This window comes from Triticum urartu, chromosome 3A, assembly GCF_056163025.1.
Source record: "Triticum urartu cultivar PI428250 chromosome 3A, HENAU_Tu73, whole genome shotgun sequence".
Taxonomy (NCBI): domain Eukaryota; kingdom Viridiplantae; phylum Streptophyta; class Magnoliopsida; order Poales; family Poaceae; genus Triticum; species Triticum urartu.
This window is the reverse complement of record NC_141875.1, coordinates 659,752,732-659,774,618: the sequence shown is the minus strand read 5'-3', so window position 1 is coordinate 659,774,618 and position 21,887 is coordinate 659,752,732. Positions and strand designations below refer to the sequence as shown.

General features: G+C 51.0%; 3 protein-coding genes and 2 pseudogenes across 4 annotated transcripts; 3 read left to right on the top strand and 2 right to left on the bottom strand.

The window, feature by feature from the left end:
* Position 1: 1 nt before the first annotated feature.
* Positions 2-3,681, top strand: LOC125547134 (uncharacterized; annotated as a pseudogene). The gene is made up of 6 exons (XR_015599374.1): positions 2-17; positions 1,327-1,789; positions 1,890-2,070; positions 2,592-2,753; positions 2,834-2,988; positions 3,176-3,681. The product of XR_015599374.1 is annotated as an uncharacterized LOC125547134 (transcript).
* Positions 3,682-4,636: 955 nt separating this feature from the next.
* Positions 4,637-5,746, bottom strand: LOC147981155 (uncharacterized). Its single transcript, XM_087515882.1, has one exon. It carries the CDS (start codon positions 5,744-5,746, stop codon positions 4,637-4,639), a length of 1,110 nt encoding a protein of 369 aa, XP_087372008.1.
* A 390-nt stretch (positions 5,747-6,136) lies between these two features.
* LOC147981154 (uncharacterized) lies at positions 6,137-7,105 on the top strand. The gene has a single exon (XM_087517041.1). It carries the CDS (start codon positions 6,137-6,139, stop codon positions 7,103-7,105), a length of 969 nt encoding a protein of 322 aa, XP_087373167.1.
* A 3,101-nt stretch (positions 7,106-10,206) lies between these two features.
* Positions 10,207-11,373, bottom strand: LOC147981153 (non-classical arabinogalactan protein 30-like; annotated as a pseudogene).
* Positions 11,374-13,213: 1,840 nt separating this feature from the next.
* Positions 13,214-18,345, top strand: LOC125529020 (uncharacterized). The gene is made up of 5 exons (XM_087513847.1): positions 13,214-13,452; positions 14,625-14,748; positions 14,831-14,903; positions 14,991-15,056; positions 17,921-18,345. The coding sequence occupies exons 2-5, from the start codon at positions 14,717-14,719 to the stop codon at positions 17,987-17,989; spliced, it is 240 nt and encodes a 79-aa protein (XP_087369973.1). The 5' UTR covers positions 13,214-13,452; positions 14,625-14,716; the 3' UTR covers positions 17,990-18,345.
* The last annotated feature ends 3,542 nt before the right edge of the window (positions 18,346-21,887 follow it).

The window sequence follows — 21,887 nt, the reverse complement described above, 5'->3', positions numbered from 1 at the left end:
GATGGGGACGGGCGGGGGTGCGCGTGTGTTGTGTTGTGGCTTCTGGGAGGCGCTTGCTCGGCGTCGGGCGCTATTAAATTGGGGATCGGATGAGAGATTGGGATCGACGGACGGGCGGGCGGGCGGGATGGGTGGATGGATTGGGCCTCTTTTCCTCCTCCTTCCCGCGCACGCCCCCGCCGTCCCAGCCCGGGAACCGGTTGCGCCCCTCTGCTGTGCGCCAAATTTTCCCCCTGGTCTAGCGTGTTTCCCTTTTTGCCCTCCTCCTCTTTGGCTGTGAATTATGCGCCCGCAAGTTTTCTTTTCAGGTGCTATAAGAGCGTCACATAGACGAGAAGGCTGGCCTAAATGGACCGCAACACACATGAAAGGTTTTAGATCCTAAATAAACAATTAAATGAAAACTTAGCGCCTTATCGAAGCGTCTCTGCGGAAAGAGGTCGAACATGAGATAGAAGATTCCACTCGTATATCTACCTCCATGGCCTCTCCTCCGGCTTCGTCACAACCAATCATCGATATGATTGTCTGGCGTGTTCAGCATACATGCCGTGCGCATCATCTTCTCCTGAGGGCTAATGGATGAACAAAAACAAGGGAATCGAACCGTACAACGGATCGCACTGCATCTTTGCTCTAGCCGGCTGGGCAACGGTTGACGGCCGATGCCCCCGCCGTGATGTTGCTGCTCCTGTAGAATTTTTAAAAAGATGGATGAATTTTTAGAAAACCGTACCATATTACTCCCTTCGTCCGAAAATACTTGTCGAAGAAATGGATAAAAAATGATGTATTTAGAACTAAAATATGTCTAGATACATCCATTGCTCCGATAAGTATTTTCGGATGGAGGGGATACATTCTAACAAGAGACAACGATAGTTTTTTTAGATGAACACAAAAATATGTTGCGGGTAGGCTTAGGCTAAGGGGGCAGAGCCGCAGAAGGGTAGGTAAATAAAATAGCTGGGGGTACAAGGGTAAATGCATGCCCTTACGCGGGACCCGCGGAGAATCGGTTGAGGTGGGAGTGCGGGGCGTCGGCTGCGTCAGAGCGGCAAGCGGGAAATGGTGCTAGGCCGCACGCGCGCCCACTTCTTCTTGGGTTCGAAATTTTCGGCCTCCCACCACCACCTCCCGCTGAATCCGATCAGGATCAGGATCAGATCCGTCGCCCCAAATGAATTCCCGGCGCGCGCGCCATCGCTCCCTCCCTCTCTTCCCACCCACCACCCGCCCAAAGCCGTTGACGCCAACTTGGGCCTCCACATGGACTTGCAGCAGCTGAGAATGAGATTGGGCCCATAATCGGCGAGTGATGCGAAGCCCTGGGCCTATCCCCTTACCGCGGGCGGCCCCCCGAAGGAAGCCAGCTTGCTGCGAGCGCTGAGCAGCCAGGGTTCTTTTTTCCCAACCCAACCCCGCCGGCGCTCTCACCCGCAGCACCGCCGCCCGGCGGCTCGTCTGCTCGCGCGGCCGCCCCCAGCCGGCGAACGATCCCCTAGCCTTTCCCCGTCTCGGCAGGGCGGACGGCGGCGATGACGGCCGCCGTCGCCGGAGCTGACGACGAGAGGAAGGCGCAGGCCCGGTTTCTGTCCCGTGTAGGCGAGGAAGAAGCAGCTGCCGACGGGCGAAGGGATCGGGCCGGTACCTGGAGGCCAAGCACCACCTGCTGCTCAGCTACTGCCAGGGCCTCGTCTGCTACCTGCTACGCAAGGCCAAGGGGCTGTCCGTCGATGGCCACCCCGTCGTGCGCGGCCTTGTCGAGATCAGGCTGTTTCTTGGGAAGGTGTGCGTATGTGCCCTTGAGTGTTGATTGCTAAGCTGCCAGTCTTGATTTATGGATCTGTCTAATAGTAGATTGTTTTATGTTGAATTCTGTGTGCTAGATTCGCCCGATAGACAAGAAGATGGAGTACCAGATCCAGAAGCTCACCAATGCTGCAGATGGTGCAGCTGCCCAGGATACCCGAGGTCAATGGGAAGGGCGGGCAACAAGGCGAGGGCGACCTGTTGGGGTACCGGCCAAACCCGGATATGATGGATATCAAAATTGCTCCTGAAGGACAGGTGAAATTCTCACTTACTAACTGATGTTTTCTCTTAGTGTTGTGTTAAGGTGATAATGCTCGACTGTTCATCACTCTGTTCAACAAACACACACACACACACCAATCAGCTACCAATCAATAAATCTTACATATATTTGTATGACATCAAATCTGCCCATCCTTACTGAGCTGTTTTCTGTACATAATATAGTTGTCAGTTGGGTGAGAAATCAATATTTCCACTGCAGTGTCTTGCAAAATCAAATTAAGTTGCTACTTAACAACTTCTGATGAATTCGAGATTACACTGTAACTTGGTTTATGTGCCTGGTTTTGAGTGAACTCTATCATAGCTTATATTTTGCCTTTGTAGATACTGCTACCAGTTGCTTAAATGCTGCCTTATTCCTAACTGCACAATTCCTGTTAAATGACGTGAATATAGGTCGCTCTGTTTTTTATCAGTAATGATCATTTCATGACTAGAGTTCAGTTTACACAGATTTGTTGTGTCTGATGTGTTTAGCTGTTTGACTTCAGGGCAAAGATGGTATCTACGTTCCTCCGAAAATTGGGCCAGCTGCCATGGATGATAGTCATAGTAAAGACGCTGTAAGGAAAGAGAAAAGATTATTACGCATGACAACAGAGAATCCTTACTTCAAGGAGATGATTGATGATGCTGCTGATAGACCTGAAAAGGTTTGTATATTGTGTATGTTTGTATAGTTAGCTACACTAAGCTACATCGAGCTAACTAAGCTGTCTACACAATCTTGCAGTGGAAGGAAACAGCGGGTGATGAAAGCAAAGAATTTATGACCTACATGCGGCAGAGAGAGAAGCAAGAGAAGGCAGAAGAGGAGCTGTTCACCCGAGCTCCAGTAACCAAGCGTGAAAAGTACATGGAGAAGCAGATGAAGAAGCAGCTTCACGGGTATGTTCCATTATCCTCCAGAGTTCATGGATTTTATTTTGCACGACAGTGCACCCCATTATGAAGTGAAGAACCCATCAACCACATCAATGAATGGCTGATAGCTTTGGCCACTTTAAGCTGAGCTCGTCTCTTGGGATTTTTTCACTTTTACCCAACTTATGAACTGACATGTTTCTGTGTACAGGTTACAAGGCCTGACTGACGGATTCGACCTCGGGATGAACATACTGCTCGATGGAGAAAAGGAAGACGACGGTGGTTCCAGTGAGCTGCGTAGACAGAGCGCGGGGCGGAGAAAACACCAGAAAGGCAGCCAGAGGAAGCGACACTAGTTCAGACCTGACAATAGTCCTCTGAAATTTTGTCATGTTCTCAGCAGGGATTTCGATACCACTAGAAACTGAACCAGTTGTGCACCATAGGAGCAGAGGTGAAATTTGCTTGGAAGCAACAGCAGTTCAGTGCATCTGTGTACGCCGACAGCTACTTGGGTCCTTGAGACGATTGCCACATGTTTATCCTCCATTGTTTGCCTGTGTTTTCTGGTTTCGACTGTTTTGAATCCGTGATGTGTATGAAAATATGTTTTGCTGAGTATGATGAGAGAATTGCGGAAGTGCACGATGGTTGTTGATTACAACATTGATCTGCATGTAAAAATTAATCTGATATTAATCGTCCGCGGCATGAATCATTGTTGACAAAATCCACTATCTGTTGGATGTTCCATGTTTAAAATCGGTGTTGCTTTTTCTACTATAAGGTTGCTGCCAAGAGGATCGCTGCTGGCAAGGGGGTTTGCAACAATGATCAACGGCCGGGCCTAGGGTTTGAGGCAGCGGGTCCTGGCGGCGGGTGGCGCTCGCCGGTGTTGTGGGCCGCCTTCACTCGGCCGCACGGGGGGCGAGTCGGTGGTGGATGCGGGCGGCGCGTGGAGGTCTCCCCTGCTGCTCTCCTTCGCCAGATCTGAAGACAGCGTCCCCGTGTTGTTGCTTCCTCCTCATCAATCCGGCTGAATCCGGTGGCTGACTATGCTGATGTGGGGTTGGAGCTCTGGATCGGAGTAATTTCTGGGCCGGTTGCGGCGGCTACGACGTCGGCGGCGCTCCAAGCGTTGTTTCCTTAAAGGCGGCTTCGAGATCCATCTTCCTCCCCCTCATCCTCCCCATGCATCCGGATGAAAACCCACAACTTTGGTTGGGCGGCGGCGATGCCTGGCTCCGTCACCTTCTTGAAGGCGCCGCTTTGGATGTGCGAGGAGGTGAGATGGCTGCAGCATGTTTTTTATGACGGCGGTTCTTTCTTCAGTGGTGTTGCTTTGCTATGGTCGGCCGGCTTCCTCTTCAAGATGACGTGCCCTCCTCGCCACGTGGTCCGGTTTGTCCGACGGGTCGACGCCCTCGGTCCTGGGCGAGAGGGGACAGAGGAGATAGTAGTCCCTCTCGCCCAGGCTCGGCCTGTGCCTTTCCTATATACCTGTGCCTTTCCTATATAAAAAAGGGACTACCGACGAGCAAGGTGGTCTGAATTCATGGCCAACGCACATGATAGGACACGAAGACATAAGATTTTAGCATTGAGATTTTAACCGGTCCGCAATCACATTTGATCCTCGCTTTGCGATAGCAGCACTACTATACAAAATTCACAGGGGTTTGACGACATTTTCACCGACGCTGTAAAGCACGGACTTGTGCTGGATCATCTCCAGGCTTCTCGTGCCGGCGTCCCTGACAACCTCCACGCCGGCGAGCACCACGAAGCTCTCGGAATTCTCGTGCCTGTACTCCGACGGGAGCAGCCTCTCCCCCTCCTTGGTTCTCCGGAAGCACCTAGCCACGCACAGTTTGCCGGAGCCCAACGGCAGGAGGCGGATCGCCGTCGGGGTCCACGCTTCCGGCCGTGGCGGGTCCTCCCACACGTGCCGAAGAGGAAAGACCTGCGTCTCCGGCGGTTCCTGCGCGAGGTCAGCGACGCAGAGGTGCTCGTCGCCGTCCGAGAAGCCGAACCAGAGGCCGTGCTCGGGGACGTACTCGGCGCGGCCTCTGAACGGCAGCGCAGAGTGGCCGACCGCGCTCCACTCGCCGCTCGCCGTGTTGAAGGAGTACGTACCGGCGCTGACCGTGGACACCCAGATCTCTGAGTCGCCGACCACCGCGTAGGCGTCGATCGCGCGCGGGGCCACCGCCTCCGCCGGCCCCAGGTCGTGCTTGAATCTGGTGGGATACTTGTCCGTGGTCGCGAACTTGGGATCGAATGGCGGCGACTCGAGCGAGCGCCAGTGCCACTCCTTCCATGGGGAGCCGGGGAACGTGCCGCCGTGGACGAGCGACTGGAAGCAGTACGTGTGGGGCGGCCGTCCGGGGTTGGTCGCCAACACGTAGAGGCCATCGCCGACGGTGACGGAGATGGGATTGGGCCTGGGCGAGTCCGCGTCGTTCATCATGCAGACAACGTCCGACGTGCCGTCGTAGAGGAGCGTGCGGCCGTCGTGGTCGAGGGCGACGACGTCGTCGCCGAAGCCCATGAACTCTATCCACCCGGTCTGGTTGGGCGGGCAGGGCCAGTCGAAGGACACGGCGGCGCGGGGCAGCCGAGCCGGAGCCGGAGCGCCGGACGTCTCTGCCGCTGCTGGCTGCGGTGATCCGGCGGGGTGGAACAAGCTCGTGGGATCGACGCGGTGCACGTAGAAGTCCGGGCGGTGGACGCGGCGGCGCAAGCTGCTGACCAGCAGATTCACAAAGCGGCGGCTCATGCTTTGCTTCAAGATTCTGAATTTTCTTTGGTACGTGTTGATAAACTGAACCCCTGATAATCAGGAGAAAAAACAGCGATTTTCTTGAAAAATGGGGAGAAAATCATGGCGAGAAAATCGGTTTTATACATTCTTGGAGATTAAGTTAACGCTCAAAAAAATCTGTCGAGAACTGAGAAATCGGGATATTGTTGATGAAATAATCCTGATTTTTTCTAGATTTCTTCCATCTACTCTTTTGTGCGAGGAGCACCAAGCATGAAGCGCCGACTCGTGGATCTACTCGTCGAGGAATGCCGCGGCAGCGGCAGCCGGTTCCATCTCCACCGCATCGATCCGTCAGGCTTGTTCTACCCGGCCGGATCACCGAAGCTAGCAGCGGCAGCGACAATGGCGGTCAACGCTCCGGCCCCGGCTACGGCTCGGCTGACTCGCGCCGCCGTGTCCTTCGAGCCCTGCCATGAGAACTCCCGGGAGTCCGGGAAGATGGCCATGATGTCCCTCAAGAACGACGTGGTCGTGGTGAACGGCAGGGGCGGCACCGTCCTCTACGACGGCGCGTCGGGCGCCCTCCGCACCATGCAGCCGGCACCCCTGCACTCGCCCGCCAGGTCCAACTTCCTCGTGTCTGTCACCGTCGGCGACGGCCTGTACGTCATGTCGCTCGGGGACGGCGGATACCAGACGCCGTACTTCCAAGCTCTCGTCTACGGCCGCCAGCCCGGGGACCGCCGGGCGGAGGACTGGCACTGGCGCCCTCTCCCGTCTCCCACCTTCGATCATTGCCCGGACCACGACGACTGCCCATCATCACGGTACGACGAATGGTACCATGACGTGTACGCGCCGACGGGCCATCAGGTGGCGATCGGCGCCTACACGGTGGTCGGCGGCTCGCGGATCTGGGTGTCCGCGACGACGGGGGCCGGCACGTACTCGTTCGACACGGCGAGCGGCGCGTGGAGCAAGGCCGGCGAGTGGGCGCTGCCGTTTAAAGGCCGCGCCGAGTACGTGCCCGAGCACGGCCTCTGGTTCGGGCTCTCCGACAAGGACGGGCACCTCTGCGTCTGCGCCGCCGACCTTGCGACCACGACGGTGCCTCCGGCGCTGCTGCACGCGTGGGAGGACCCGCCGGCTCCGCCGGAAGCGTGGAGGACGACCGCGGCCCGCCTCATGCCGCTGGGCTCCGGCCGACTGTGCATCGCGAGGTTCTTTGAGACGAGCGAAGAATGTAACTTTGCGGTGCTCGCCGGCGTGGAGGTTGTAAGGGACGGCGATGCCGGCACAAGAAACCTCCGGGTGATCAGGCACAAGTCCAAACGTTATAACTTCGGCTATGACGGCGTCAAGCCGCTTTGATCGGCCGGAGGAGGAAGACGGCCGGACCTTTTACGGTTGATCGGCTTCATTTTGCTGAACAGTCCAAGTTACTCATATCAATTTCAAGATATTACAGAGGGATTCCAATTCAGGTTGAAAATGTACGAATATGTTGATCAAGAGCATCTACACCCGGACTTACAAATCCGACACCCTCAAACGCGTCCGCCAGCAGTGACTAGTCACACCGTAAAAAAAATGATTCCAAAACCAAATACCTCAAATTAAAAACCTTAAATCCATACTATTAAAATCTAAATTTAAGCGGAGCTCGTCCGGCTCCGCTGCGCTCATGTCTGGCGGCAGGCTGCGCCCCATAGAGTGTTGGTCCAGTCACCGACGAAGTAGAGTAGAACATGGGACACGGCCTGACTCACAAGACTCAAAGACGCCACCGTCTCCCACGCCCTACTTTTTCTCATCGGAGTCCGGAACCCTGACGGAGCCGGTGGACGTGTGAGATCGATGATGGATTTGTCCTGGGAGGGCCGAAGACATCCACCACGACGCGGTTGGGGCGCTCGGGATTGCAGGGCATCCGTTGAGGCGCCGGAGAATGTGACTATGCCTCTCCAACGTCCACCACCGTAAGGGTTGCCGCTGTCTCCCACGTCCGTTGCCTCGCACGGCGGGCACGTCGCGCCATGTTCTCATCGGATGGTGCCCATGCGTTCACCCCCTACTCGGCGCGCCAACGGAGGGGTTGTGCGTTCGCCACAACATTCGGTCGTCAGACGGACCGCACCACCTCCGGTGAGGCTCCGGCAACACACCTCGCAGCGGATTCATGCGCCATTTGGGCAGACACGATGGATTCACGACGCAAGGAGTCCAAGTGAAGTGGTTGGGCGGCCTCCTCCTGGGAGCGGTGGAGTGCAAGCCGAGCGGTCATCTCTTCCTCGGGCCCTCGTGGGATGAGTTCGGGATCGACGGATCTGAAGGTGCAGGACTCGGATCCGCTGCCGCCATGCCAGAGAAGGTCGGAGATCGCCGGATAAGAGCTTAGGTGACGGAGGGGAGTGGAGTGGAGTGGCCAGGGTTTGGTTCGGGGAAAGGATAGGGACAAATATATGTGGGGTCGGGTTGGCCAATATGAGTCAAGTCCGACATGACAGACGCGTCCAAGCCTCCCCATATCCGTCCTATATTTGAGGTGGATACGAGAGGTGCCGGTCAGCCCATCTGTTTGAGGGGGGTTTGAGGCGTCCGACTTGATCGTTTTTTTTTTGACCGGTCACTGATCGAGCCGTCTATCTGGACGTTTGAGACGGGTTTGAAATAGCCGCATGTAGATGCTCTAACGACCGTGGCCAAAATTCTACTAAAAAATTCAGAAATATAGCACACATTACTGTAAACCCGCAAAAATAAAGTACACATAGCTACAAATAGTTTTGCTAAAGCACATCTAGATGTGCAATGAGTATTGCACATCTAAATCCCATGTCATTGATCTTCTGTTGAGATTCTTGTGGATATTTTTTTTCTTTTTTCTTTTTTATGCTTGATTTACCCATTTAGATGCAATAACTAAAGCACATCTAGATGTATTCTAGACACACCCAACTACAAAATGTTACCCGGAAACTTGAAGAGAAACCGTACATACTACATCTGCATCCGTCTATTGAACAGAGACACTCGCATGAAGGCAACTAAGAGCATTACTAGTAGAGCCCTCAAACCCTCAAACCCCTAAAAATAACTGTTTTTTTACAGTTTTCGTCGAAAAAAAGCCGTAGACTAGAACCCCTTAACCCTCAAACCTTTAAATTTTTTTAAAGGTCCAACCCTCAAACCCTCTCCCAATCCTTAAAAGTAAGGGTTGGGAAGCAAAACCTACCCCAACCCTCATTTGGCGGTTATCCTCGCGCAGGAGGGGAAAATCCTCCCAACTCCCGCGCCCACGCCCGCGACCACCGCTGCTAGTCGCCCCCGTCGCCGGCGGCCGCCCCGTCGACCTCCCGCGCGCAATGACAACGTCGTTCATGGGGAATATTCCGTTATAAGGGTTGGGTTTGAGGGTTCTAATATTTGCCTCTGTTTTTGAACCCGTAAAAGTGCACAAAAAGATCATTTTTGGACCTTTAAAACGCTAGCGAGGGTTTGAGGGTTTTACTAGTAATGCTCTAAACATTGGCATAGTGTGGACCATGTATGGTTGTGTGCCTTTAGGCTTGTTATTTATCAACGATATCTTGCAGGACGATACCAAATTCAAGCAAGCTCCGGAAATCAGGAACCAAGAAGAAAAGATTAAGAAGAATATATGATGCTTGCAAAAGAAAAATGTTTTGTTCTGAGGGCGTGACTTTGTTTAATTAGTTGTTGCAGTTTTACGAAATCATCCAGACTTGAACACGGGTAGATTAGATAGCTTGTTCTCAACATACTTAAATAATCACTACTCAGTCCCAGCCAAACACTCTGTTTTCAACATACTTAAATAATGAACACCTGGATAACCAAGGGGGAGTAGACTATGTGGGTGTTTGTTTCCAGGGATTTTTTTTGTGTAGGGACTAGAAAAAGTCTTTTTTAAAGACTTTTTTATCAAACGGAAGGGACTTTTTAGGGACTAAACTAGTCATTTGGGACTAAATGAAGAAGACTCTCTAGGAGAGTCTTTTTGGGACTTTTCCAACAATGCGTCTCCAAGCACCCATTGGCCCGCCACCCCATGATGTTGTTTGATTGTTATTTTTCTATATACTAGAAGCAACATGGTCATTTAATAATCTTTAGAAAGGGACTAGGAACTTTTTAGTCTCTGGAAACAAACAGGGAGAGACTTTTTAGAAACTTTTTAGTTGGGACTAAAAAAAGTCTTAGGACTAGAGAACCAAACACCACCTATATGTGCACTTTCCACATTAATTAATCACTACTCAGTCGAAATATTTAGACCACTCAGTGTTCTGGAAGGCCTACCGCAGCAGGATTCTGAGTGTTTGCTTTGAATCAGACATACGTACACAGAAACTGTTACGTACTGCATATATATAACATCGAGCATCTTCCCGTACTATGTAACCATGGTGTCAGATTCATCCAGTTGAAGAGGCCAAACCGCTGGTTCATTATTGGAGACCACAATTGGCGGGGTCTCGCGGGCCGAACACGAAGTTGCCGGCGGTGTAGAGCGCCTGCAGGCCGTCGGGGCGCGTCACGTACTCCCGGAACCTGAGCGGCGAGCCCTGGTTCCGGCGGGGCAGGACGGCGACGCCGCACGCGCCCCGGCGCGGCGAGCGCGGCACGTACACCACGCAGTCCTTGCTCGCGAACGGCACCGCCTGCTCCGCCGCCTGGATCATGAAGTAGCCCCGCGCGTCTGTGGTGCCCCACGCCGACATGGCCTGCCTCCCTCACCGGCACCGCAGCAGCGCCGCCGCGTCTGCGAGCACAGAGAAAACGATCAGTGCCTGTCACGGTGCGTGAGTGCAGTTCGTGCCATGGAGTGGTACTTACTCGGGAGGGGCGCGACGTTCTTGGACGGGAGGTAGCCGGCGTAGCGGCAGTTCTTGCACCAGACGGCGCCGACGATGCCGATGGTGAAGTTGACGTCCGGCTGCGGCCGGGACACGCCGATCGCCGTGCCGCGGGAGCGGAGGTGGCCGATGCCGCCCATGGCCACGGCCGTGAACCCGGGCGCGAAGAGGGTCCCGAGGAGGAGGGAGAGGCAGGCCAGCCTCCGGTGACTTCACTAAGCAAAGTCTCATTATGACTTTACCTAGGTGAGTGTTATCGGATCAAGATCTAGCGGTCAAGATTGATTCAAATTTTGTACTCAAAACTAAAACTGTGCAGAAAAAATTGAAAAAATTCAGGTAAGTCATACATGTTCCATTTCATATTCTGTGAAATTTTTGTTTCATTTGGATAAACGGTCTATGATTAAATAGGGTTTTATATTTCAAGCTCAAAACACAATTAGCTGCTAAACCATTTATCCAAATGAAACGAAAATTTTCCAGAATATTCAATGGAACATATATGACTTAGCTGAATTTTTTCAATTTTTTCTAAACAGTTTGAGTTTTGAACATAAAATTTAGACCAATCTTGTCCATTAGATCTTGATTCGATGGCCCTCACCTAGGTAAAGTCACAATGAGACTTTGCTCAATAAAGTCACCGAATCCCTGTCCCCAGAAGGCGTCTCGCGAGCCAAGCCATTCCTGTGCGTACGTACTGATGAGCTGGTGAGCAACAGGGTTCTCTTCTGGGTCAAGAAGAGCGCGCGCCATTTATGGGGCCCGATCGGAGGTGGCTCCCTGTAGCAGCAAAGTGGCGCCGGTGCTTTATGCAAAGTGATGTGCGCGCCAAGGGATGTGTTGATGATTCACCTGATCGTTGATCGATGCCGGCCGGCTTGATTCAGCTGAGTGTTAGCTTCTTTTTCTTATGACACCAAGCGAGGAGCGGTAATGCCGATTATTTTCGAAAATACTAACGCTTTCACATGTGGACGTTTGCACCTCGCCCACATACATGAATCAAAGTCCATTTGTGTTTGCACAAATCTTGGCATGTTTTATCAGATTTTTTATGCCACGTAGGACTGGACTGGTGTGTGGGCATTTATCCGGTAGTCCACACGTCCGTTTCACCACGTGGAGGGGTTGATGTGTGGGCGTTTAGCAGTTCGCCTACACGCCAGCTTTCACGCACACAGAGGGGCTGGTGTGTGGGCATTTATCTGTTCGCTCACACGCCCATCTCCTCTCTCATAACCAAAGCTGTCAGTTGCCATGTGTTTTTCAGGGTACATGACAACTGACCTAGCGTGCTTGTAAGCAGATGACAACTCTCTCTTTATCCGAGTTGCCATGTGTTTTGCAGGGTACATGGCAACTGCCCTAGCGTGCTTGTAAGCAGATGACAACTCTCTCTTTACTCGAACATATTTTTTTGTCATGCCTTTTTTTAATAGTGCTACATGACAACTGGCAAGTGTTAGTAGGTGGCAACTCCTAAAGTTTTTCAAATCATGGCAACTGTAGTAGATTAGACCATACATAGCAACAACTGCAGTTGTCCAAGAGTGGCATCTGCCACTTGACCTAAGATGGCAACTGCAGTTGAGCAACCATGGCAACTGCAGTTGAGCAACCATGGCAACTGTAGTTCAACAACATGGCAACTGCAGTTAAACGAACATGAAAGAGGGTCCGGACCATAACAACTGCGGGGACGCGTGGTGACTGTCAGGCGGAACGTGCGGGACCGTGAGTACAGGCGTGTGGGCGTTATCTATTTTGCCCACATATAGACGTGTTGGAGGAACCGCGAGGCAACAGACCAAGCGTGTGGACATTACTTGTTTTGCCCACACGCAAACATGTGAACTGGTTCTTTAGATACCACACGAGACGTGTGGCCAGACCCCATAACGCCCACACGTGTGGGCGTTATGAGGACCATTATTTTTGTATTTTTTTTACTCTGATTAGTTTTGTACTATTAGCATAATGCCGATTAGTGTTTTACTCCAGTATTTGCGAAGGGCATGCTAGGCGTCAGTTCAAATTTGGACCGGTTGGCCCGCAGCCGTTAGATTGGGGATAATGGGAACTGTTCGATGCGCGTCGTCTTCGTCAATGCACCCGTGGCCGCGCCGCACGCGTTTTCCCCTTCGTCGCCCCCTCGCCTTGCCGCCGCATGTGTTCTCCCCGTCGCCGCTCCTAGCCGGACTCCCTTGTCAGTTGTTCTAGTCGCCGGTCCCAGCCCTCACCAGCCATCCTCGTCACCTGCTTCACCTCATGTAACAGTTGCATCTTGTGGTTGCAACTCCTGTGGCAACCGTTGTAGCTCCGGTGGCAACGACCGAAGCTCCCCGACGTGCTCGCCGCCGCTTGTCAAATTTTCATTTTCTATATACAAATTCTTCCATCTATTATTTAATTTGATTTCATTTTTAAGAATTTAGTAAAAATAGTATTCATGTTTTAATTAAATATAAAAAGTAAAGTTAATTGACTTTTTTTGAGGGAGAAATAAAGTTAATTGACTGCTTAAGTCTTTGTTTGACACGAGAGTTTTGGGGGTTTCTGAATAGATTTTCCACGCGTGACCAATAACCCTCTACAATCCTCTTCGGCCCATTTGGTAGACGAGGTTTCGCTGGCCCAATCACCTTCGATTCGCCTCGACCCTCCGCCGTCGGCAGCAGCCTCCTCCTCGACGAGCCGCCGTCGGCCGCAGCCTCCTCCTCGCGCCGCCGTCTTCGGAACGGAACGGGCAAAGCAACGCCCTCGCTGCGACTGAGAGGAGGCGCCCCGCCGCCGCCAGAGCGTCAACGTCCTCCTCCGCCGGTTTTTCCCGAGGTGATTCCTCCCCTATCCCCCACTTCTCCATACCCTCCCCTGCAAACCCTAGAGCCGGCTCTTCTTGCTCCTCGCCCGACACCCAGCGGCCATGGCTCCGATCTGCAGCAGTTTGCTGCGTCCATCGATGAGACTGGCTGCCTCCACGGCCATCCCTCTCCTCTCCTGAAAATCATTGGAACCCGGCTCTTGTGAGAGCCAGTTCATTGATTTCAATTTTGAATTTTTGATAGAAGTGCGGGTTTTCATGTTGACAGAAATTAAGGTGTTTCTGGATGAGCTTTTACATTGACAGTAAATCAGGGTCCCTGGATGAACTTTTGCACATGAACACTGTTCAGTTTTATCTGTCAACATAAATAAAAAATCCCAGAGTTCTGGACTAGAAGCAAGGTCCCTGGATGATAGTAAATAATTAGAGGGATTTAAATAATTAGAGTGTGGTTTGTCCTGCCTGCGTAGTAGGTCAAATTGATCCACTGCCCCTTTGCTTCAATGGATACTGATATTGTTGGTTCCTTCTTCAGTATGCTTCATTTTGGTCCCCATCCATAAATTTGCAACTGATGCAGAACTCATTGTACACTTGTAACTTGGTTACTTTATTAGTGACATCATTGGGGTATGCAAAAATATCCATTCATCTATTTGCTTTTTCTAGAGCAATTAAGCATATCAGTCACCATTTGTCACTGAGGTCACTCATCATGAAGCTAGCTAATCTTTTCAGTCAGAAGATTCCCACATCCCAGTTTTGTGCAACTCTGACACTCTAATGTACCTTTGTCTTGTTTATCCATCTGTGCACAGGAACTGTTTTTCTTTTCTTTTCTTGGTGCATAAACTACTCTCCTATGCTGGTAGAGATATATATTTCACACCCAATTAATTAGACTAGCCCCATTAGACAGTCACTACAGCATATCTCCAGAGCAATTAGTATTGGGTGTGAAATATATATCTCTACCAGCATGCATAATTTTCATTTTTTTTGTGTATATTGATGTATCATAAGCATGGACTCAAGTATCATACGAGCTATTTACTGTTCAAAATTTAGTACTGGTTCTCGTCTATTTCTGGACCCTCCCCCTTTTTGTAAATTTACAGTATGTGGAGGACAGCTTCTAGCTTGATTTGAAAGAAATTCTAATCAGTCAAATAATTTGCAGGGAGAGTATAGAGTTTTTCTTCTGTCAAGAGGGGTCGGCGTTCACACATTTCCTCAAGTAGAGAAGAAGCAGTATAAAGTTGTTTGGTGATAATGGAACCAAAGCATTCTGCTGAAATGTCCAGGTGCAACATCTTGACTAACCTTTAGCAACAAATGAGCCCTAAAGATTTCAATTATTTTATATAACATAGAAATGATCTGCAGGCATTTGGACAAGCAAAATCATGCCCTAATGGAAACATACCGAGCAATGTCCCATGAGTTGCATAAACTACAGGTGAGCCTCAGATACTACTAAGCTTTTATGTTAAGAAGGAATCTCAGGGGTATTTTTTCAGTAATCAGTTGCTGTCATTTTATATAGGTTGAAGAGGAAACAATCATGCGCAAGTTGTATGAGCTGATGTCTGCAGAAGGGCTTCTTCCAAAGGTACATTGTTGTTGCTGCTGTTCTGAATTTGGACCGTTGCATCACATTTACCATTAAACCAACTGTAGCTATATATATCTATAAGGTAAAATAGAGGGCCCAGCCAACAGTTCAGATTTACTAATAACTGAAATATACAGTGCAGAAAATAAATGATTAATTAAGTTCTTAAGAGAATGAGGAATTTGATTTTAGGAGGAAATAACCTGTGATACTGCCAAGATTTGCCTGGTATTTCTGAATGGTAATCCTTACTTGTTTCTCTATACCGATTAAGCCTTTTCATTTTAAAGTTGGACAAATAACTAGTAGAATAACATTCTTTGGTAATATGGCTCGTCTAATAAAGTAGAATCAATTGTTACTGAACAATAAGTGATATAACTGAGGATACAGTAATTCTTAACTTGAAGTGCTAGCAGTCATTTTTTGGGGTTTGCATTTTTGATTATTCAAACAATTTTTGGGGGATTGCATTTTTTTATTATTCAAACAATTAGGCATTCACCTCTAAGTTAAAGAGATGCTGATTGAACTAGCATATTCTCACGCAGCTTTTGTACCACGGGTTGAAGTAAAAGTAGCGTTTTTAGAAGCCGTTATAAATGTAAAGTTGAGCTAATCTCAAACTGTTATGGCGCTGCTAGAAGGAGGGCGCGAGAGGGCCGGCCGGGGGCCTTTTGCCCACGGCCGGGCAAGATGGAAGGGATTTCCTTCTTAATTCTTGCTTGATTAGATTGATACATCTCCTCTCTTTATGTAGAGAGGTTTACTTGACTCCCAAGCAAGGCTTACTTGACCCCTAAGAAAGCGACCCTTATCTCTAATTAAACCTAAGACTAACGGGCTATACCGCCAGCCCAGGCCATTAGGCCCATTACGTACTCTAACACTACACCCCACCTGGACATGCAGCTTGTCCTCAAGCTGCAGCCTAACCAACTTATAACCATGACTCGAGGCAACACAAACCTAACACCTAAAAACAAGCCTTTTACATCTTGGCTTGTTTTATTACTCTCAACCTGAAATGGACTGGGATGATTTATTTTGGACCTCTTAACAAAAAGTGGATACCATCCGCACGTCGGACGTGCACGTGTACAGCCACCTGGATCCCATGGACACCATCTGGACAAAAGTAGTGCATGTGTATGGCCACCTAGAAGTGGTCGCAAGAGCGACCAGCAGAGGCGCCCTCGCGGCAGCCGGCGGCGGAATGCAGTGGTGCTACGCGGTGCGCTCTTGTCGGTGACACCATGCCTTCTCCCCGCCGGACGGCTGTTGGTCGGCACCGCACATAGAAGAGTGGAGGGTTGTCGATGGACAATGGCGAGGAGGGGTGCGCCTCCCCAACCGCCGATGTCGCAGACTTTGAGGGCGTTGTCCGTGGGGAAAACAGCATGCCCAAGATCCCCGACGCAGCGGACGAGATCGAGGTCCTTTGCGCAGCGAAGCGCAACTGGGAGGAGCGGCAGCTGCAGACCACGCAACTCCCGCACACGCCGACGCGCTAGGAGGCCGCGTGCAGCAGCCTGCAGCCTCACCGTCGCCGACACGTGGCGGGTAGTGATCCAAGCTGGAAGCGGTGATGGCGACGGCGGAAGCTTGATCTGCTGGATGGGGACGCCCTGGGGAAGCGGTGATGGCGACGGCGGGAACTTGATCTGGTGGATCGGGACTCCCGTCGGCGCGGTCGATGCGGGGCCGGAGCTGACCGGTGATGGCTGCTGCAGTTGCAGCGGCTGCTGCGGCGGAGCGCCGGGCGCGGCAGAGGTCGCCAGGAGCGGTGGCTGCCACTGCAGCCAGGGCGGGGCGGTGGATGGCAGCTGCTGCAGCGGCCTGATGAGCGCGGCGGAGGCCACCTGGTGCGGCGGCTGCCACGGCAGCCAGGACGGGGCGGTGGTGGCGGTGGATGGCAGTTGCAGCGGCTGCTGCAGCAGTCTGACAAACGCGGCGGAGGCCGCCTGGTGCGGCGGCTGCCACGGCAGCCAGGACGGGGCGATGGATGGCAGCTGCAGCGGCTGCTGCAGCAGCCCGGCGAGCGCGGCGGGGGCGGCTCGGTGCGGCGGCTGCCACGGCAGCCACGGCGGCGCGGTGGCGGTGATGGGCGGCGCAGCCGGGTGCGGCCCATAGGACCCGGCCAAGAACAAATGGATCTCCTGGACCGCTTGTGTTAGGTCCCGCAGCGCCCCGGACACCTCCGGGGTGAGGACGACGGGGGCGGGCGCGACGGAGGATCCCGGTGCGGGCAGGAGCGGGGCGACGGTCGTGACCGGCAGCGGAAGAGACGGGTTGGGCGGCGGTGAAGACATGATCGAACCGAAGCTAGCTGATACCAAATTGTTATGGCGCTGCTAGAATGAGGGTGCGAGAGGGCCGGCCGGGGGCCTTTTGCCCACGGCCGGGCAAGATGGAAGGGATTTCCTTCTTAATTCTTGCTTGATTAGATTGATACATCTCCTCTCTTTATGTAGAGAGGTTTACTTGACTCCCAAGTAAGGCTTACTTGACCCCTAAGAAAGCGACCCTTATCTCTAATTAACCCTAAGACTAACGGGCTATACCGCCAGCCCAGGCCATTAGGCCCATTACGTACTCTAACACAAACCTATGTGCACATACGTGTGTTGACACTTCAAGTGAGAATCACTTATTCCTAAGAAAAGGCTACTTTCTCCACTTACGGTTTCATGCATTCATGCACTTTTTTTTTTGAAACTTTCATGCATTCATGCACTTAGGCCATAAATGAAACACTTATTTAGTCCATTTGTCTGTCTTAGGCACTTGAAACATAAGACAATCAACTTCATTTCATGCTGCTCTGCCTCCTTTAACCAATCTCTCAATAATTGATGCAGCACAAGGAAAAAAGGCAGCCGGAGAGAGCAGGGGAATCAAGCCAGGAAAGCGAAGAACAGGAACCATAGAATGTCAACCGTGAATCTGCAATATATGATGTTACGTGGGGATGCAAGTTTGGTTGAATAGCAACCGATCTTAGGTATCCACTCCAATGGATATACTGTAGTGATTTTTTTTTGTCTCGGTTCCAGCAGTTAGTTTCCCTGTAATTTTCCAAACTGCACAACGGAATCTTGAATCTGGCTGTTGTTCTGTGAGGAATTTTGAGATGGGCTTCAAAGCCTTGTTTGTTCCTAGACGCTTTGGAAAGCTTGGGGCATGCATTTTGTGGATCTTGAAAGTGACTACCGTCCAAACTTGTCTGTGAGGAATGGGCAGCTGACTAGTCTGTTTTACCTTACGCACATGTTGTGTATGAGAACCTTGTGTTTTGAGATTGGTTTCCTGTCGTGCTACTTGTTTGTTCCTGTTCACTTTGGAAAACCTGGGGCATGACTAGCACATGATTTTTGTGAAGTTAGTAGTTTCTTGGACAGTGGACGCAATATGAAATGTTTAACAGGCAGATAATTTTCATCATTGCTAACATATTTTCCATTCCCTTACTTGGAGCAGGCGAGACGATATTGACTACTCTGCATTGCAACGCTGGATGCATTCAGTGTCCATTGGGTAGTGGAACGCAGTTCTCTGGTAATCTTTCAAGCTTCAGCACGGTCAGTGTATGGATGGAATTACCTACTGATGCATGTTAGCATCCTGACAAAGCAAACTAACAGAACATGTGTTATCGTAGCTACAATCACAGGTGTGCCCATAATGGGGTCACAGCCACCATAACTTTGAGCTCGGCCTCTGAAATGATCGAACGACGCGTGTGGTTCGGCCCCAGTAACGTATTGATTTTATCGTATCAGGAACCTCCGCTTCCCATTAGTTTTATGAAAAACCCGCTTCGTTTGGTTGGCACACATGGCTTCCCGTTTTCCAATCAACTCCGATCTAGGGCCTACTTTCATCTCTGTTCGACGGGTGAGTCTTGCAGTCAAGCTCCCTTCTACCTTTGCACTCGAGGACCAATGTCCGTCTGGCCCGGTATCGCGAAGTCTTGTATCAGAAACCATGGCTACGGAAGACATTCGGGGCGTTTGGGCGAACCAAACGCAACTGTACGGTTTCGGGAAGCATTAGAATCGGAAGCCGCGGCTTTTCTGCGAACCAAACGCGTCGAAGTATTGATCCATGTCAGATATACAGTAGCATATGTTCAGGAACAGTTGTGTGGGTGTCACGCTCAGACCGTCAGACCTACATCTACACTCTTGAAGACCTTCATTTAGGTGTTCACTCTGATCTTGATCCAGCGACTCCCTGTTATTATTCCGGCGAATTATGTTGATAGGTGAGAAGATGACCTGGCGATGCAAGATCTTCATCCAATGGCTGGAGTTCAGTTACCTTTTAGGCGCCTTTTATTGTTTCTGTCTAGTTACCTTACTTCAGCTCTTCAGTGCATCTACCAACGGACCCGCCCAAATGCCCGGACTGATCGACACTCCCCATATCCGGCCCAAATCTGGGGCGGATACTGGGAGGCCCGGACGTGGGCATGCCTGCCACGTCGGACTGACGGATACGGCCCATGCGGAGACGCGGAGAGACCGTTGATCTGACGGACGCCTCCTCCTCCCCGCGTCGCGTGTTGCCGCTCCGGCGTGCCGCCCGATGGAGGAAACTGACTATGTAAGCCGAACGGCGGCAGCAGAACCCTAGCCCGCCTTGTTTCTTCCCCTTTTCCCTCTTCGCCGCAGAAAACCTTGGGATCTTACTGATCATGGCCCCGCCGCAATCCGCAAGTTTGGAGCCACTAACATCTTGCTTGATGCAAAACACCTTCAACCACAGTCTGAAGTGGGGCTCTATGCGAAGGAATGCCTCGCAGAATGTGATCTAGGTAGTGATGTGGAGGATAGAATTCGGGGCCAGGTGATGAAGTTGGAGCCCATAGAAAAATATGAGCCCACAATGGAAGGGACGGAGAGGAAAGCCGAGACCTCGGATCAGGTGGGAGCTGAAGACCACTCGCTCCCCCTTTCTAGGGGTGGGGTTGGCCGAGGCCGAGCATACCTTGTCGTTGCCCACGGGAGATCGACGTTTAGCTATCCCATGGGGTGGGAGTGAAGGAAATATGCCCTAGAGGCAACAATAAAGTTGTTATTTTATATTTCCTTATTCATGATAAAGGATTACTATTCATGCTAGAATTGTATTGATCGGAAACTTAAATACATGTGTGAATACATAAACAAACACCGTGTCCCTAGCGAGCCTCTACTAGACTAGCTCGTTGATCAAAGATGGTTAAGGTTTCCTAACCATTGACATGAGTTGTCATTTGATAACGGGCATCATTAGGAGAATGATGTGATGGACAAGACCCATCCGTTAGCTTAGCATAATGATCGCTCAGTTTTATTGCTATTGCTTTCTTCATGTCAAATACATATTCCTTCGACTATGAGATTATGCAACTCCCAGATACCAGAGGAATACCTTGTGTGCTATCAAACGTCACAACGTACTGGGTGATTATAAAGATGCTCTACAGTTATCTCCAAAGGTGTTTGTTGAGTTGGCGTAGATCGAGATTAGGATTTGTCACTCCGAGTATCGGAGAGGTATCTCTGGGCCCTCTTGGTAATACACATCATAAGCTTGCAAGAAAACGACTAAGGAGTTAGTCACGAGGTGATGTATTACGGAACGAGTAAAGAGACTTGCCGGTAATGAGATTGAACTAGGTATGAAGATACAGACGATCGAATCTCAAGCAAGTAACATACCGATGGACACAGGGAATTACATATATTGTCATAACGGTTCGACCGATAAAGATCTTCGTAGAATATGTAGCAGCCAATATGGGCATCCAGGTTCCGCTATTGGTTATTGACCGGAGAGGTTTCTCAGTCATGTCTACATAGTTCTCGAACCCGTAGGGTCCGCACGCTTAACGTTTGATGACAATATAATATTATATGAGTTATGTGATTTGGCGACCGAATGTTGTTCGGAGTCCCGGATGAGATCACAGACGTGACGAGGAGTCTCGAAATGGTCAAGAGATAAAGATTGATATATAGGACGATGGTATTCAAACACCGAAAGTGTTTCGGGGGGTACCGGGTACTTATCGGGTCATCGGAAGGGGTTCCGAGCACCCCCGACAAAAGATATGGGCCTTATGGGCCAAGAGGGGAACCACACCAGCCACAAAGGGCTGGTGCTCCCCCCATATGGGCCGACCTAAGGAGGAGAAGGAAAGGGGAGAATGGAAAGGAAAGTGTGGATTAGGATTCCCACTTCCTTCCCTCCCCCCTCTTTCCTTCCCCCTTGGGGAAACATGGCAGGGGGGGGCAGGGGAAGGCAGGGCCCCTAGGGGGCCGACAGCCAACCCTAGGGTGCACCCTGGCCTCTTCCCCCTCCCACCTATATATATGTGGGAGGGGGCGTCTAGCACACACCAGATCAATTGTTAGCCGTATGCGGCGCCCCCTCCACAGTTTACACCCCCGGTCATATTTTCGTAGTCCTTAGGCCAAGCCCTGCGGAGATCACTTCACCATCACCGTCACCACGCCGTCGTGCTGATGCGGATTGAACTACGTCGGTATTTCCCCAAAGAGGAAGGGATGATGCATCACAACTACGGTAGGTATTTCCCTCAGTGATGAGGCGAAGGTTATTGAACCAGTAGGAGAACCATGCAACATCACGTAAACAACTCCTGCACACAAAGAACAAATACTTGCAACCCAACATAAGAGAGGGGTTGTCAATCCCTCACGGGTAAAAAGATAGGTAAAATTGTAGTAGATTGGATAAATAGATCTTGCGGGAACGCATGATAAAATAAATAAATAAAATTTGCAGCAAGGTATTTTTGTATTTTTTGGATTAATA

Coding starts and splice junctions, on each gene's coding strand:
- LOC147981155 (XM_087515882.1), bottom strand. CDS start 5,746: ATGAGCCGCCGCTTTGTGAATCTGCTGGTCAGCAGCTTGCGCCGCCGC.
- LOC147981154 (XM_087517041.1), top strand. CDS start 6,137: ATGGCGGTCAACGCTCCGGCCCCGGCTACGGCTCGGCTGACTCGCGCC.
- LOC125529020 (XM_087513847.1), top strand. CDS start 14,717: ATGGAACCAAAGCATTCTGCTGAAATGTCCAG. Junction 14,749..14,830: donor CATTCTGCTGAAATGTCCAG/GTGCAACATCTT, acceptor AATGATCTGCAG/GCATTTGGACAAGCAAAATC. Junction 14,904..14,990: donor ATGAGTTGCATAAACTACAG/GTGAGCCTCAGA, acceptor CATTTTATATAG/GTTGAAGAGGAAACAATCAT.